At 32.9% G+C, this 19,578-nt stretch overlaps 1 protein-coding gene across 11 annotated transcripts in view; it reads right to left on the bottom strand.

Annotated features, from left to right (window-relative positions):
* LOC143238208 (uncharacterized) overlaps positions 1–19,350 on the bottom strand; it is a 46,574-nt gene extending 27,224 nt beyond the window's left edge. For 3 of the 11 annotated variants that reach the window (XM_076478238.1, XM_076478236.1, XM_076478232.1), the window contains exons 1-2: positions 18,822–18,962; positions 5,238–5,471 (exon numbers count right to left, since the gene is read on the bottom strand). Coding sequence is in view for 3 of the 11 variants with exons in the window: in XM_076478241.1 (XP_076334356.1) it covers positions 18,822–18,969 (148 nt within the window). In the remaining 8 variants the exon portion in view is untranslated. Of the gene's footprint in view, positions 1–5,237; positions 5,472–18,817 lie in introns of all 11 variants that reach the window. The other 8 variants (XM_076478239.1, XM_076478234.1, XM_076478233.1 and 5 more) reach the window with 7 other exon arrangements.
* Positions 19,351–19,578: the final 228 nt, after the last annotated feature.

Below are 19,578 nucleotides of genomic sequence, written 5' to 3'. Positions count from 1 at the left end.
ATTCCTGCTCTCGTCAAAATTCTATAAATTTAAAGAACAGGCGGGGCTCGCGTCATACACACTGAAACACACGTAGGTATTGCAATAAAGGTATAATAATAAATCCTTTACAGCTCCCTCCTTAAAAAATAAACACTGGCATTAGGAAATTTTAACTAATATATATATATATATGTACATCGATAACAATACATTGTCAAAGAATTACACAACTTCAATAATCATGACAATACAAATAACCTTATGATAATAAAATTACATAGTACATAAAAGTGCACACATCACAGATGTTATAAATCTCTTTGATATGGATTATCTTTTAATCATGTTATTATAATATTAAACTTCAATTTGACAGCCTTCTGTTTTTACCCCTTATTTGGTTTGAAAACATTTATGTATATGAATACAGGTTGTTCAGATGCAGAACATTGAAATGTTCTAAAACTAACACTAGAGTCAATATTTTTCGACAGTTGAATTGTTGTTTTGGTGAGAGTTAAAGCCTTTTAGAAAAATAACAAACACAGTATTCACTACCTTGGCCGTCTGATTGTAAAAGAATGGTACAAACGCCATAATTGTCGACATCAACAACTAATGTAAAAGTCCTAACAAAATCAAGTGCAATCAATACAGAGTAAGTGAACAGTAAAGATTGGCAAGTTTCAGACCACTTGAACATTCGATTTTTCTTCAATAGATTTGTTAATGGTACAGTGATGCCAGCAAAAGTAAAAAACAGCTTCCTGTAATAAATACATTTCTTGTTTGTAACAGTTGGATAATTCACTACACAATCAACTTTTTCTTCAGTTGGAGCAACTTGATTGTGACTTATCACATGACCTAAATATACAACTTTGACCTTACAAAAGTCACTTTTTGTCAAATTTACAGTGGGATTGCATTTCTTAAGCCTCTTGGAAACACCACATAATACACATAAGCGTTCTCCCCAGGCATTACTGTAAAATACAATATAATCAACATAAACTCCAACATCTGACAGATTGTTAAAACATTGATTCACCATTCGTGGAAACGTTGTCTGATAATTCTTCATCACAAACAGCACTACATTGTACTGATATAATCCATCAGGAACATTACATTGTACTGATGTAATCCATCACGAACATTACTATGTACTGATATAATCCATTAGGAACATTACATTGTACTTGTATAATATATCAGGAACACCACATTTTGTACTCAAATAACCTATCAGGAGCAACAAAATCAGAAGTTTCGTTTGCTATGTCAGTTTGAGGATCAGCCCAGTATCCATTCAGCAGGTCAATTTTTGCTATATATCTTGCTTTTCCAACTTTATCAATATAATCTTCCATTCTTGGAATGGGTTACCAATCTGTCTTTGTCAGAGCATCTACTTTGCGAAAGTCTGTACAGAATCTAACCATTAGTTTTAAGTACCAGTACAAAAGGTAAACACCAATCACTTTTACTTAGTTCTCTAATAATCCTATCCTCCAGCATATAAATATTTCTTTACGCATATCACCAGTATTGGTTGGATTCATACGATAAGGATGTTGTTTTACAGTAGAAACATAATCTATATCAGAATCATGAACAGCAATGTTGGTGTGATTATAAACATTCGGAAATATTCAATCAATAAACTCACAAGTTCAATATTTCGTTTCAGGAGTGATCGAGTTTTGAAACAAGATTGGCCTGAATATCAGTGATGCTCAGTTTGTTGTTCATTCAATATCTTCAGATTTACGGGCGTCCGAGTCAAAGAAACTGTATCAGTATCAGAACACTCAATAGCTAATATGTTTTCAGATAAATGTCGGATATGATAAAACTTCTGCATATCAATATGACACAGCTGGGTAACTTTTCGACGATCACGTGCTTTTACAACATAGTCTATCTCAATGACTTTCAGAACAACCCCGTGGGATCCACGGCACCAAGATTTAAGTGGCTGTCCCACCACTGGTAACAGTACTAAAACTATGTCACTAGGGTAGAACTTACGATCTTCAGCCTTGCACTCACACATGTTTTTTCATTCTACCTTGGGATGATTTCAAATTTTCGCAAACCAATTCATAAGCACCTAACAGTCTGGACCGAAACTTAGAAATGTAATCCAGTTAGTGCATTTCTTTCTGGTCATCCACCGACTATTGTTCCTTCATCAACTTTAAAGGACTAATCATTTAATGTCGAAACACCAACTCAAATGGGCTAAACCTTAATGACTCCTGAACTGACTCACAAACAGCAAGTAATAACAAATCAACTTATTCGTGCTAATTTTTCTCATTATTGAAACAGTTTGTCTGAATCATTTTTTTAAGGTAGAATGGAATTTCTCAAGAGCACATTGCAATGCACGATGGTAAGCACTAGATTTGACCTGTTTAGTACCGAGCTAGTAAACAACCTGTTGAAAAAACTCAGATATAAGATATGATTCCTGATGCGACTTATTGTTTTTGGGCAATAGAACAAAAGTAAATAAATTAATCAAAGTCTCAAAAATATTTTGGCTGAAATGTTTCTTAATTTTGTTCCTGATGAAGAAAAGTACACATTTCGAAAGTGCTCATGTTTCTTAATTTTGTTTCTGATGAAAAAAAGTACACATTTCGAAAGTGCTCATATTTCTTAATTTTGTTCCTGATGAAGAAAAGTACACATTTCGAAAGTGCTCATGTTTCTTAATTTTGTTCCTGATGAAGAAAAGTACACATTTCGAAAGTGCTCGAGTTATAGGGTTTTTATTTAATTTCTATCAAGACTTCTTGAACTTACGTATTTTTCTAACATCATGAATGTTTGTTAAGGGAATAGCTTCAGGCGATTGAGTTGATTCGCACATGATAGTCCACAAATACCGGTTCTCTGGTCGAGTTTTTGTAAAGGCCCATCACAGTAAATAATCACACAACTAAAATGTTATTCAAAAGCTGGGATAGGTTTCAATGGAGCAACAGGAATTTTCTTCTTAGGTTTTTCCAACCAACTGACAGGTGCGACAAATTTTACAAAACTGAGAAACATCTTGTTCAATTTTTGACCAAAATAAATGTCTCACAATTTTGTCACATGTCTTGTTGCCACCTATATAACTTCCCACGGTAAGTTCATTGCCACTTTCAATATACCAGAACTATATGCAATAACATTTGATAATCTACAACTCATTGCTCTAAAGCTGACACATCTGATGGCCTACATTTTCTCATGGGCACACCATCTTTGAAAAAGTAACCACCTGGAATTTTCCAGTTCATCTTTTAGGAGTCCGTATTTAAATATGAAGAGATCTGTAGATCATTGGTTACTTAGCGATCAGTTTACTTCTATCAAACGGAACTTAACCAGTTGAACCACATTTCTCACATCCATCATTGTCACTCGCCGAAGACTTGTCAATAGGACAATCATTCACAAGATACCTCTCAGATTCAAAAAAAATGTCCGGGACAAATCTATAATATTGTCCTCTGGACAAGTGTCCATCTTGAACTATGATTGTATCTCACAAAAATTCTTCTAATTGGAGTGATAAATCTAAAAATATAAAAAGCACAATAAATATTTGGCTTACAAAAATGATATTACACTGTTAGCAGGGGCGTAGATCCTGGGAGGGATGGAGGGTATAATCCCCCCCTTCATTTTAGGTGGGGAGTATGGTGCATACAATCATCCTTCTGCAGTTTGGTCTGCTGAATTGTTTTATTGCATCACATGCCTACAAATTGTATTTGTTCTTGTGATTCTCGTGTTCTTACCAATCGAATTACATAATTAGGCCTAGATGTAGGCTTTTTCAGTAGCCGAAATGTACATCTTTAATATAGGCGTGCTTCTAAGCTTTTCGATTTAAGCGATAGTTCGCAAGTATCAATCAGTAGGCCCAAGTATACATGCAAGTATCGTAGCAACAATCTGTGACAAGCAAGTATCTGTGACTGCATGTTTACAGCTTTCAGGTTCACGTAATCAGAGATTACCAATTTGCAAATTGAACAGTCCACATAAGTGGTTGGAAAAATCATCCCCCCATCGGGTGTAAAAAATCTACGCCCCTGACTGTTAGTATTACTAAACGTAAAATTAGAGTACTCTCTGTAGGCTTAAGATTACCTGAAGAATATGTAAGAAATGAAATACGTATTGAGGCACACAAGAAATGTTACTTTTTTATTTTGGAAACTTAAGCAGTTTAACTTGAAACTCAATCTGATTACATTTGAGGAAACATCAAAAACAAATTTTCTCAAAATTATTCTGATGATGAACACATAAAAGAATTGGTTTGTTTTGAATTTTGCGCAAAGATACACGAGGGCTATCTGCACTAGCCATCCCTAATTTTGCAGTGTAAGACTAGAGGGAAAGCAGCTAGTCATCTCCACCTACTTATAACTATTAGGTTACTCTTTTACCAACGAATAGTGGGACTGACCGTCAATTTATAATGCCCCCACGGCTGAAAGGGCTAGCATGTTTGGTATGATGTAGATTCGGACCCTCAAACCTCAGATTACGAGACGAGTGCCTTAACCACCTGGCCATGCCAGGCCAACAGAAAAAAAAACAAAAAACAGCAGAAATGCTCTTGCTGTATCTGTTCTTAGTGCTAGGCTATAGTGTTTCAGTTAGGCCTAATAACTTTTAAATTAAATTTATAGTAACGTATTATATTATCATAAGTTACAGCTTTTCCAGAAAGAAATAATATTTTTAGAAGGTATACAATGTTTCAATCACCGGTACAATCACTCTCAAGTACCCTAGAATGATCACATGACATTTCGAAACGTCGTGACTGTTCTGCAATACATTCTTTGCTATAAAGCTGTAATGGTGATAATATAATACTTATTATCAGTAGGTTAACACTTTACGCACTATACATTTATACTACGTTAAGTCTAATATACTAAAACTAGCATATGTAAATCGGCTTATATAAGTGTATTAAAGTGCTAAAACTAATATTGAATTTGGATTTATTTAAGCCTTTAAGATTTAATATTAGAGTTAATAGAAGTCGGCCTAATAACCTAAATCTTATTACTATTACTAATCCAAATAAACTGAACAATCACATTGTGATTCTGAGTTTCTCGACACAATACAGAATGCTGGAAAACAAGCGAAGTAAGAATCATTCAGGCTTTAGTCCTTAAAGTTAGGCTTATCGGCTATAAATATCGTTGTATCAACTATTTTCATACCTTCAATATTAGGTCATTCTTTCTTAATTCGTGAATTTTCTCTTCAATCACTCTTGTCTTCTATACTGTTGTTACAATTTTTCTTTAACTTGTGACTTTCCTTCAGTCTTCCTCGTAAGTTACAATAATCGGTGGAGTCGTTTTTCACACGGCGTTAGAAATGCTTTGAATCTGCGTTTCTTAATATTTTCGATACCAGGAACCAGCTAGCTCTCTCTAAACTGTCTCAGACCACTAAAAATAAAATGCAAGTACAACGAAAAACATTACGATTTACGTATCAATATTATACCCTTTTCGTTTTGTTTGTTTATTTGGTTTTGTGAAATCTCACGGATAATTAGTGATCCGCTTACTGATGGTTCAGAAACATTTCGTTATATTACACCCAGGTGCCCGGCATGGCCAGGTGGGTTAAGGCGTTCGACTCGTAATCCGAGGGTCGCGGGTTCGAATCTCCGTCGCACCAAACATGCTTGCCATTTCAGCCATGGGGGCGTTATAATGTTACGGTCAATCCCACTATTCGTTGGTAAAAGAGTAACCTAATAGTTATAAGTAGGTGGAGATGACTAGCTGCTTTCCCTCTAGTCTTACACTGCAAAATTAGGGATGGCTAGCGCAGATAGCCCTCGTGTAGCTTTGCGCAAAATTAAAAAAACAAACAAAAGAGACACCCAGGTTAGCCTCAAATTTTGAAACCAGGCTGTCTCTCCTAGTATTAGGCAGGTGATAGCACTACATGTGTAGTGATGGTCCGGATCGTTCATCCAAATATTATTTTAAATATCTCCTCAATAGGTCATCATAACTTTACAGTACTACACAGGGATCCTTGTACAACAATATTTATGTAATGACTGAGTTAGATCTTTCTAACATCTTTATTACATGATAAACAAAAAACATAAACAATGATGTCAAACAATTTCGCTGAAATGACGTAGTTTCAAACGGAATTTTAAAAATAATTTTAATAAGTTTTATATTTACAACTTTAAGTTAGGTTTCATTTTTACTGGAACTTGGTATTCCTTTAAAAGTTTAAGTACAGAATGAAACAGGAACAATCAGCTAATAATTGATGAATAATAAATATAACAGTTGGAGCATCATTGTATATGTAAATCTTGGTTATAAATACAACCTTCCTAGGTCTATTGAAACACTGCATTAAGAAAACAAGTGAAGAAAACTTTCAAAAAAAGCAATATCAGCCCTTCAAAAACGATACAAACAATATGGTGGAGATGAAATGTTTGTCATTCTTACTATCTTGTTTCCATTATTTTTGAGGGATTGATATCAGCCATCTTTGTTTTCAACTTGTATCATTAACGTCTTTAATAAAATTTAATTATATCAGAAAAGTATATAATAGAATTTCAAATTTATCATCTCTTTTTCCTCAAAACACCAGAGATAATTCGTTTAATATCAAATGAATTGAAGGATGAGAGACACAATATTTAATAAGACTCTATTTACAGATGTAATATTATAATACCGGAAGTTGGGGAAACTTTAGAAGTTCCTCGTTGAGACAACGTTATGTCAAATCCTAAAGGGAGGGAATCGTTTCCCTTCAGTGGACACAGCAGATTTCACGATATGGATTTGTTATAACAAACACACTCGTTTAAGAAGCTAACGCGCCTAAAGAGTCTTACGCCACTTCAGACATCTTTAGAACATCAATTATGTTACCTGATGATGTTTATCTCCGATCCAGATAGTTGTCTATAATTTAGCAGTAAAAGACTAGAGTAAAAGTGGTTAGTCCACACCACGCACCACCAATGACTAGTGGTATTGATTGTCATTTTCTAACATTATCACATGTGCACATTTAAGTAGCACGTGGATGATAATACATCAGATGTATGTAACTCTGTTTTCGTGGATTTTATTTAATTTAGACTAGGGTTAAGATAGTTACTCCCTTTACAGTGGTACTTTAATACAACATGTGCTTATAGTGAGTGTGGAGACTCATGGAGGAAGTTAGAAACTGTAATATGATTTTATTTTATACTGTGTGTAGAGACTCATGGAGTAAGTTAGAAACTGTAATATAATTTTATTTTATACTGTGTGTGGAGACTCATGGAGGAAGTTAGAAACTGTAATATGATTTTATTTTATACTGTGTCTAGAGACTCGTGGAGGAAGTTAGAAACTATAATATGATTTTATTTTATACTGTGTGTGGAGACTTATGGAGGAAGTTATAAACTGTAATATGATTTTATTTTATAGTGTGTGTGGAGACTCATGGAGGAAGTTAGAAACTGTAATATGATTTTATATTATACTGTGTGTAGAGACTCATGGAGGAACTAAGAAACTGTAATATCATTTTATTTTATACAGTGTGTAGAGACTCATGGAATAAGTTAGAAAATGTAATATGATTTTATTTTATACAGTGTGTAGAGACTCATGGAATAAGTTAGAAAATGTAATATGATTTTATTTTATACAGTGTGTAGAGACTCATGGAATAAGTTAGAAAATGTAATATGATTTTATTTTATACTCTGTGTAGAGACTCATGGAGGAACTAAGAAACTGTAATATGATTTTATTTTATACTCTGTGTAGAGACTCATGGAGGAACTAAGAAACTGTAATATGATTTTATTTTATACAGTGTGTAGAGATTCATCGAATAAGTTAGAAACAGTAATATGATTTTATTTTATACTGTGTGTAGAGACTCATCGAATAAGTTAGAAACTGTAATATGATTTTATTTTATACTGTGTATAGAGACTCATCGAATAAGTTTGAAACTGTAATATGATTTTATTTTATACTGTGTCTAGAGACTCGTGGAGTTAGATAGAAACTGTAATATGATTTGATTTTATACTCTGTGTAGAGACGCGTAAAGTTAGATAGAAACTGTAATATGATTTTATTTTATACTGTGTATAGAGACTCATGGAATAAGTTAGAAACTGTAATATGATTTTATTTTATACTGTGTGTAGAGACTCATCGAATAAGTTAGAAACTGTAATATGATTTTATTTTATACTGTGTGTAGAGACTCATGGAGTTAGATAGAAACTGTAATATGATTTTATTTTATACTCTGTGTAGAGACGCGTGGAGTTAGATAGAAACTGTAATATGATTTTATTTTATACTGTGTATAGAGAGTAATGGAATAAGTTATCAACTGTAATATGATTTTATTTTATACTGTGTGTAGAGACTCATGGAGGAAGTTAGAAACTGTAACATGATTTTATTTTATACTCTGTGTAGAGACTCGTGGAGTTAGATAGAAACTAATATGATTTTAATTTATACTGTGTGTAGAGACTCGTGGAGGAAGTTAGAAACTATAATATGATTTTATTTTATACAGTGTGTAGAGACTCATGGAATAAGTTAGAAAATGTAATATGATTTTATTTTATACTCTGTGTAGAGACTCATGGAGGAACTAAGAAACTGTAATATGATTTTATTTTATACTCTGTGTAGAGACTCATGGAGGAACTAAGAAACTGTAATATGATTTTATTTTATACAGTGTGTAGAGACTCATGGAATAAGTTAGAAACTGTAATATGATTTGATTTTATACTGTGTGTAGAGATTCATCGAATAAGTTAGAAACAGTAATATGATTTTATTTTATACTGTGTGTAGAGACTCATCGAATAAGTTAGAAACTGTAATATGATTTTATTTTATACTGTGTGTAGAGACTCATGGAGGAAGTTAGAAACTGTAATATGATTTTATTTTATACTGTGTCTAGAGACTCGTGGAGGAAGTTAGAAACTATAATATGATTTTATTTTATACTGTGTGTGGAGACTTATGGAGGAAGTTATAAACTGTAATATGATTTTATTTTATATTGTGTGTAGAGACTCATGGAATAAGTTAGAAACTGTAACATGATTTTATTTTATACTCTCTGTAGAGACTCGTGGAGTTAGAAACTGTAATATGATTTTATTTTATACTCTGTGTAGAGACTCGTGGAGGAAGATGGAAACTGTAATATGATTTTATTTTATACTGTGTGTGGAGACTTATGGAGGAAGTTAGAAACTGTAATATGATTTTATTTTATACTCTGTGTAGAGACTCGTGGAGTTAGATAGAAACTGTAATATGATTTGATTTTATACTCTGTGTAGAGACGCGTGGAGTTAGATAGAAACTGTAATATGATTTTATTTTATACTGTGTATAGAGACTCATGGAATAAGTTAGAAACTGTAATATGATTTTGTTTTATACTGTGTGTAGAGACTCATCGAATAAGTTAGAAACTGTAATATGATTTTATTTTATACTGTGTGTAGAGACTCATGGAGTTAGATAGAAACTGTAACATGATTTTATTTTATACTCTGTGTAGAGACTCGTGGAGTTAGATAGAAACTAATATGATTTTAATTTATACTGTGTGTAGAGACTCATGGAATAAGTTATCAACTGTAATATGATTTTATTTTATACTGTGTGTAGAGACTCATGGAGGAAGTTAGAAACTGTAATATGATTTTATTTTATACTGTGGGTAGAGACTAGTGGAATAAGTTAGAAACTGTAATATGATTTTATTTTATACTGTGTGTAGAGACTCATGGAATAAGTTAGAAACTGTAATATGATTTTATTTTATACTGTGTGTAGAGACTCATGGAATAAGTTAGAAACTGTAATATGATTTTATTTTATACTGTGTGTAGAGACTCATGGAGTAAGTTAGAAACTGTAATATGATTTTATTTTATACTGTGTGTAGAGACTCATGGAGTAAGTTAGAAACTGTAATATAATTTTATTTTATACTGTGTGTGGAGACTCATGGAGGAAGTTAGAAACTGTAATATGATTTTATTTTATACTGTGTCTAGAGACTCGTGGAGGAAGTTAGAAACTATAATATGATTTTATTTTATACTGTGTGTGGAGACTTATGGAGGAAGTTATAAACTGTAATATGATTTTATTTTATATTGTGTGTAGAGACTCATGGAACAAGTTAGAAACTGTAACATGATTTTATTTTATACTCTCTGTAGAGACTCGTGGAGTTAGAAACTGTAATATGATTTTATTTTATACTCTGTGTAGAGACTCGTGGAGGAAGATGGAAACTGTAATATGATTTTATTTTATACTGTGTGTAGAGACTCATGGAGGAACTAAGAAACTGTAATATGATTTTATTTTATACTCTGTGTAGAGACTCATGGAGGAACTAAGAAACTGTAATATGATTTTATTTTATACAGTGTGTAGAGACTCATGGAATAAGTTAGAAACAGTAATATGATTTTATTTTATACTGTGTGTAGAGACTCATCGAATAAGTTAGAAACTGTAATATGATTTTATTTTATACTGTGTGTAGAGACTCATCGAATAAGTTTGAAACTGTAATATGATTTTATTTTATACTGTGTCTAGAGACTCCTGGAGTTAGATAGAAACTGTAATATGATTTTATTTTATACTCTGTGTAGAGACTCGTGGAGTTAGATAGAAACTGTAATATGATTTTATTTTATACTCTGTGTAGAGACTCGTGGAGTTAGATAGAAACTGTAATATGATTTTATTTTATACTGTGTATAGAGACTCATGGAATAAGTTAGAAACTGTAATATGATTTTATTTTATACTGTGTGTAGAGACTCATCGAATAAGTTAGAAACTGTAATATGATTTTATTTTATACTGTGTGTAGAGACTCGTGGAGTTAGATAGAAACTGTAATATGATTTTATTTTATACTCTGTGTAGAGACGCGTGGAGTTAGATAGAAACTGTAATATGATTTTATTTTATACTGTGTGTAGAGAGTCATGGAATAAGTTATCAACTGTAATATGATTTTATTTTATACTGTGTGTAGAGACTCATGGAGGAAGTTAGAAACTGTAACATGATTTTATTTTATACTCTGTGTAGAGACTCGTGGAGTTAGATAGAAACTAATATGATTTTAATTTATACTGTGTGTAGAGACTCATGGAATAAGTTATCAACTGTAATATGATTTTATTTTATACTGTGTGTAGAGACTCATGGAGGAAGTTAGAAACTGTAATATGATTTTATTTTATACTGTGGGTAGAGACTAGTGGAATAAGTTAGAAACTGTAATATGATTTTATTTTATACTGTGTGTAGAGACTCATGGAATAAGTTAGAAACTGTAATATGATTTTATTTTATACTGTGTGTAGAGACTCATGGAATAAGTTAGAAACTGTAATATGATTTTATTTTATACTGTGTGTAGAGACTCATGGAGTAAGTTAGAAACTGTAATATGATTTTATTTTATACTGTGTGTAGAGACTCATGGAGTAAGTTAGAAACTGTAATATAATTTTATTTTATACTGTGTGTGGAGACTCATGGAGGAAGTTAGAAACTGTAATATGATTTTATTTTATACTGTGTCTAGAGACTCGTGGAGGAAGTTAGAAACTATAATATGATTTTATTTTATACTGTGTGTGGAGACTTATGGAGGAAGTTATAAACTGTAATATGATTTTATTTTATATTGTGTGTAGAGACTCATGGAATAAGTTAGAAACTGTAACATGATTTTATTTTATACTCTGTGTAGAGACTCGTGGAGTTAGAAACTGTAATATGATTTTATTTTATACTCTGTGTAGAGACTCGTGGAGGAAGTTGGAAACTGTAATATGATTTTATTTTATACTCTGTGTAGAGACGCGTGGAGTTAGATAGAAACTAATATGATTTTATTTTATACTGTGTGTAGAGACTCATGGAATAAGTTAGAAACTGTAATATGATTTTATTTTATACTGTGTGTAGAGACTCATCGAATAAGTTAGAAACTGTAATATGATTTTATTTGATACTGTGTGTAGAGACTCATCGAATAAGTTAGAAACTGTAATATGATTTGATTTTATACTGTGTGTAGAGACTCATCGAATAAGTTAGAAACTGTAATATGATTTTATTTTATACTGTGTCTAGAGACTCATGGAGTTAGATAGAAACTGTAATATGATTTTATTTTATACTCTGTGTAGAGACTCTTGGAGGAAGTTAGAAACTGTAATATGATTTTATTTTATACTGTGTCTAGAGACTCATGGAGTTAGATAGAAACTGTAATATGATTTTATTTTATACTGTGTGTAGAGACTCCTGGAATAAGTTAGAAACTGAAATATGATTTTATTTTATACTGTGTGTAGAGACTCATGGAATAAGTTAGAAACTGTAATATGATTTTATTTTATACTGTGTTTAGAGACTCATCGAATAAGTTAGAAACTGTAATATGATTTTATTTTATACTGTGTCTAGAGACTCATGGAGTTAGATAGAAACTGTAATATGATTTTATTTTATACTCTGTGTAGAGACTCGTGGAGGAAGTTAGAAACTGTAATATGATTTTATTTTATACTGTGTGTAGAGACTCGTGGAGTAAGTTAGAAACTGTAATATGATTTTATTTTATACTGTGTCTAGAGACTCATGGAGTTAGAAACTGTAATATGATTTTATTTTATACTCTGTGTAGAGACTCGTGGAGAAAGTTAGAAACTGTAATATGATTTTATTTTATACTCTGTGTAGAGACTCGTGGAGGAAGTTAGAAACTGTAATATGATTTTATTTTATACTCTGTGTAGAGACTCGTGGAGGAAGTTAGAAACTGTAATATGATTTTATATTATACTCTGTGTAGAGACTCGTGTAGGAAGTTAGAAACTGTAATATGATTTTATTTTATACTGTGTGTAGAGACTCATGGAATAAGTTAGAAACTGTAATATGATTTTATTTTATACTGTGTGTAGAGACTCATGGAGTTAGATAGAAACTGTAATATGATTTTATTTTATACTCTGTGCAGAGACTCATGGAGTTAGATAGAAACTGTAATATGATTTTATTTTATACTCTGTGTAGAGACTCTTGGAGGAAGTTAGAAACTGTAATATGATTTTATTTTATACTGTGTGTAGAGACTCCTGGAGGAAGTTAGAAACTGTAATATGAATTTATTTTATACTGTGTGTATAGACTCATTGAATAAGTTGGAAACTGTAATATGATTTTATTTTATACTCTGTGTAGAGACTCGTGGAGAAAGTTAGAAACTGTAATATGATTTTATTTTATACTCTGTGTAGAGACTCGTGGAGGAAGTTAGAAACTGTAATATGATTTTATATTATACTCTGTGTAGAGACTCGTGTAGGAAGTTAGAAACTGTAATATGATTTTATTTTATACTGTGTGTAGAGACTCATGGAATAAGTTAGAAACTGTAATATGATTTTATTTTATACTGTGGGTAGAGACTCGTAAAGTAAGTTAGAAACTGTAATATGATTTCATTTTATACTGTGGGTAGAGACTCGTAAAGTAAGTTAGAAACTGTAATATGATTTTATTTTATACTGTGGGTAGAGACTCGTAAAGTAAGTTAGAAACTGTAATATGATTTGATTTTATACTCTGTGTAAAGACGCGTGGAGTTAGATAGAAACTGTAATATGATTTTATTTTATACTGTGTGTAGAGACTCGTGGAGGAAGTTAGAAACTGTAATATGATTTTATTTTATACTGTGTGTAGAGACTCATGGAGGAAGTTTGAAACTGTAATATGATTTTATTTTATACTGTGTGTAGAGACTCGTGGAGGAAGTTAGAAACTGTAATATGATTTTATTTTATACAGTGTGTAGAGACTCATGGAGTAAGTTAGAAACTGTAATATGATTTTATTTTATACTGTGTGTAGAGACTCATGGAGGAAGTTTGAAACTGTAATATGATTTTATTTTATACTGTATGTAGAGACTCGTGGAGGAAGTTAGAAACTGTAATATGATTTTATTTTATACTGTGTGTAGAGACTCGTGGAGGATGTTAGAAACTGTAATATGATTTTATTTTATACTGTGGGTAGAGATCCTAAAATACATTTCTTAAAAAATAACTGTAAAATGTTACACGTAAGTGTTCAAATACTGACTGGATATACGATCGTAAACTAAAGAAATCACTAATGTTCATGCAGACTTAAAATACGATGATAAAAGACATTTTCTTAAATCACTAATGCTCATGCAGACTTAAAATGCGATGATAAAATACATTTTTATAAAGAAATCACTGTAGAAGAAATGCTACACACGCACAAAAATGATCAAATACAGACATAAAATACGATAAGAAACTAATTTTCTTAAAGAAATCACTAATTTTTGTTTGTTTTTTCTTCGAAAATTGTACAGTTTCAATGTCTTTGCTCACTGCTACCAGGCAATCTACAATGTCCATTTTGCCGTGTTTGAGACCAAACTGTAAGAAGTTTTTCTGCATATGACATTGCAGTGGCACAGTCAATTGGCTCGAAAGACTCTACAGTTGTGTCGTCACATTCTTCACCATCATCACTCTCGATTTCTTCAGGACACGCGATAATATTGTCAGAAACTGAATCATCACAAACTGGAGTTTCGTTGTCGAAGTTGACATTCGCCAAGAGTTATACCATTCAAGACAGGCCTGAAGTCGGGGTCAGATTGGTTTTCTGTAACATTGTCTTCACTTTCGTTTGACACTTCGCCTAAACAGAAGTTAAAGCCGCATTTCAAGAAACACTTTTGAATTGTGGAAGTCTTAACTCGAAGCCAAGCGACGCGTAACCACACAATTGCGTTCAGAAGAGTGATTTTTTTGCATAACTCGGAACCTGTAGCCGTCTGGTCGTTATCCATGTGAAACAAAAGTTGTTTCAAGAATGTTTTGCGATACAGCAGTTTGACGGTCTGTATAACTCCGGCGTCACAAGGCTGTAGCTTAGAAGTTGCATTAGGAGGAAGTAAAACGATTTTTACATTAGATAGAGGGATTGCAACATGGGCAGTGCAGTTGTCGATAAAAAGCAGAACATTGTGTTTCTGAAGTTTCATTTTGTTGTTAAATTTTTTTGCCCATTCGGTAAATATGGGAATTGTCATCCAGGCTTTTCGGTTGTGATAATAATCTACACCCATTGAATTCATATCAGAATTACGAAAGCAACGCGGCTTAGCACTATGACCAATAACAAATGGCCGAACTTTCTCTCCGACATGCTACAGCAAAGCATTACTGTAACTCTTTCTTTCGAAACTTTTGCACCGGATGTCGTTTCTCCCTTCTTGACCATTGATTTCGTTGGAAGTGATCTGTATTGTATCCCAGTCTCATCAGCGTTAAATATGTCATTAGTGGAATAGCCTTCACAGATGGATGGGAGACGATTAGTCCAATCTTCAACTGCTTCTTGAGAAACTTCAGCACTTTCACCACAGTGAATAGCTGCTTTGATATTATGCCTTTTTACGAATCTATCTAACCATCCATTGCTAGCAGAGAAGCCTTCATTGCCAAGCTGAGACGTCAATATTAATGCTTTTTCTTGAATTAGTTTCCCGGTAATTGGTAGATTCCTGGATCTTGTATTCACAAACCACTGCCACACCTTCACATCCAACTCGTCGTATAGGCATCTTCTCTTGTCCTGCTTTTTTTCTGGATTTTCGCCTGTTTCCAACTTTTTCAAAATTTTTCTTTCTCTTTAATGATTGTCTGAATTTGGGTTTTACCAACTCCAAGATCCGTAGCGATTTTTATTGCAGTTTCCCCTTTGTTGTGTCGTTTAATGACGGAAACTCTCTCTTCTAAGTTAAGCAACTTTCTCTTCGACATTCTGGTGAAAAATGAGTGTGTTATGAGGAATCTTCATATTATGCACACTAATCCTGTCTGTTAAATAATCCGATTTAGTGTTCCTAATTCATTATGTACTATAGAATAAGCGCACTGAGCGCGTTGAGAATAAGATTAATTTACCAATGAAAATTAATCGTTTTTTTCGATTCGACGCACTGGAAATATATTTATTGTTGAAGTAGATTACGTAATACTGTTTAACTACGGAATAATTAAACTCATTTGTAATATGCCATAAACGAGAAGGCAGACCGCTATGTAACTTCACAGAATATGCCACATAATAATGTCACTTAGTCGTTAGTGAGAGGTAAAATAATCAAAATTGTTCAATGTGGTAGGTCGTGAGTCGCGTTTGAGGGGAAGTAGTCCACGAGGGGTCAATTTAATGCAAACAGGGTACCGTCAAAAATGTTCCGGTCGTATGACAGGGGAAGTCGTTAGTAAGGGGGTCGTTAGTGAGGGGCTCCACTGTAATAACAAAGACTAACTGAATAACACACGCCATGTAATATTTCCATGGAACTACCCTGATTAGGCTGGAATTAGGGTACAGGTAACTCGAGTTTCAATGTCCTCGATTACTTTCCGGTTCTTGCCAAACTTCCTAACCCATTCTTCCAGTATATCAGTGGGATGTCTGAAGGGTTATAAGGTTGAAACTCAGGTTTCATTGGGCACAGCACAGATAGCCTATTGTGTAGGCTTATGTAAGTGATGCTTGAAACCGTCGGCACTTGTTGAAACTCCATAATTACAGAATTGAGGAAAAACAAGAGCCCATCATACCTGATGATGTATTTACTGGCGAAACCGGAGTTGTAATAACTTATGTATATGTGAAGCCGGAGTTGTAATAACTAATGTATATGTGAAACGTTGTCCTGTTTCTTCAACAACCAACTGAACCGATAGACATGCATGGTATAGTAATTATCACGTACATTCTTGTAGTTACTCGAAATTAAACCCACGAGAAGTAGAATTTAAATAGCATTCTTTATCTAATAGCTTACTACGTGTTGGTCGCATCACAATTAAAGTAACAAGTTATGCACTAGAATACGTTAGTAGCTGACATTTTACTACGGGTAAATTCTAGAAAGATATTTGGTAAATTGGAATATTAATTGTCAGTTTCATTGGTTCTTTAAGCTTTAGAATTATTACGAGTTATTCACTTGCCAGGTTTAGTGTCAGTTATGTTCAATGTCCATACATACATACATACATACAGTACGTAATTCAGTGTTTGGTACATAATCCAAGTGTACACAGCGTAGAGTAATCAATGTTTATGATTAATAATACGCTACAACATCAGAGACACGAGTTCCATTCGCAGGCACTCTTCAGTACAATGTTTCTATGTGCAACAAGTTCAGATAGGACTTAAAGCAGTAGTTGGAACTGCTTCAAGTCGCATGACGTCGTAAAGGAACTCATCTGAAAGTGGTTCTCAGATATGTTGAACTTTTAAAACCTTCGGATCAGCAAACTTTCCACAATTCCTCTTTTAATCTAATTTCTAGTTTTATTTAGCAATCGGGATAATAACATGAACTGGAAATCAGCCAAATTATTGCATAAAGCTAGAAATTAAGTAACTACATAATAAGACGTTTTTGTATTTCTTTCAATAACGTAAGCTGAGTCACACGTGGAAGTTTTGAAACTTGTCCATATAAATTCCTTTTGAGTCTGTTTGGGCGGATTTTTTTTAAAATATAGTTACTCTAAAATTATGTAATATTGTTAAAGTAACTGTTAAGTATATAATACTGTTAAAGTGTCATGATACTGAGACATGCCATGTTTGAAGTTCTTCATTCTGTTGTATTGTAATATCACAACTCAGTTCAGGTTTGATAACTTATGGACATATAGATATAGAAACGTTGTTACATCACTATAGTGTTTAAAATCGAACAAATTTCTGATTTCTTTGCTGAGATTCTTCACGTTGTTTTCCAATTTAAAAATGTCCAATAAGATTCGTTCTCTGAAACAATACACACTTCAAGAAGTTACAGAACCTAACATAGTACGTTCTGTCACAATTCATATAGTGTGATATACATCAGTCATTGTTGAGGTTTCTCTTTATTCAAGTTTTATCTATAAAGTTTCTATACGTAAGTTAGACATTCAAGATAGCCTTCGTTTAATTCTATGATGTGTATATTCTATATGCTGCATAGAATGTTTCTTTTCTATTTATATGTCACAACGGCTCGTTTGGGTTGAGAAAATTTTTTATGTAGAGGAGTGAACAACGTTTCGACCTCCTTCGGTCATCGTCAGGTTCACAAAGAAAGAAAGAGGTAACTGGCCAGAAATAACTAAATAAATAATATAAAATTATATATTCAAACATCTAAACACGTCCTCTACATTCCGACACTTAGTTACACAACCCCTTTCAAACATGTGGTCAGCTTCCGGTCAGTTACCTCTTTCTTTGTGAACCTGACGATGACCGTTTTTACATATATTTCTCTACAAGGGGGTTTCATCTACATCACTGTTTATCTGTGATATTTATATTAGAAAAAAAGTCTGGAAACAAAATTAAGTTTTCTTTTCACTGTGAATATAAATTTATTAAAAAATATTAGTTTATATATATCTTGTTTTCAACGATTATAATTTAAAATAATTTTATTGTATTTGTCTCTTAGAATTCGCTAAAAATGCTCTTTAAATTTTGAGTAATTATTTTGATCATGGTGGTGATATATAACATTGACAAAGAATGGTCAAGATAACCCTTAAGAACTGACATCATATTAATATACATACATACATGTTCGGTACTGTCCAGGAAAGTTCTTGTAACCGTTTTCTTCAAGAGTAAAGTTGGCTACATCCTCATAGGGTTTGGGTATTTCTGTTGTTTTTATGATGGTGTTTACTGAACAGAAGAAACAGAAGAAGAAGGTCCATCGTTTCATGGTTATTCGGGTCAATAGCAGAAGATATGGAGGACAATTTAAAGAATCCAACCGACCCTGACATTAGCCATTACAGCTTCTCGAGCCCCTGTAATCGACTGATAAGGTGGAAGTCCGGGGCCAGGTACGACATTTCTGTCACAGTTCAAAGTCCGAATTTTATCTTTCTTGGTAAGTTCCAGAAAATATACACCAACACCACGAGACGAAACACATACACGCCTGAACCAACTTTAAAACTTATAGGTACCTCACTGACGCAAAATATGTTGCTGGTACCAGTCGAATAATAACTGATCGAAATGAACTATCACAAAGAGGAAAAGAAAAACATTGACAGTTAAAGAAAATACAACCTTCAAATGACACGTTTTACATTTACAGTAGAGAATATAAATAACAGTAGTTTGAAACAGCAGACTGTAACAGTAGATGCGACTATATAGGTAGAGCCAAATATCCGAGTCTACACAACTGATCTATCGCGTAAGAATTAATATCTATGCACTATAACTTGGCGTTTTTTTTATGAAATCGTTTTGATTGGACCGAGAAGAGTAAACCGCATGTGTTCTAATTAACTTAGGACTGTTTAATCGGTTCTTTAAA

The sequence above is a fragment of the Tachypleus tridentatus genome, chromosome 13 (assembly GCF_004210375.1).
Source record: "Tachypleus tridentatus isolate NWPU-2018 chromosome 13, ASM421037v1, whole genome shotgun sequence".
Lineage (NCBI taxonomy): Eukaryota > Metazoa > Arthropoda > Merostomata > Xiphosura > Limulidae > Tachypleus > Tachypleus tridentatus.
Note: the sequence above shows the minus strand (reverse complement) of the source record. Positions and strands in the feature narration are given on the sequence as shown.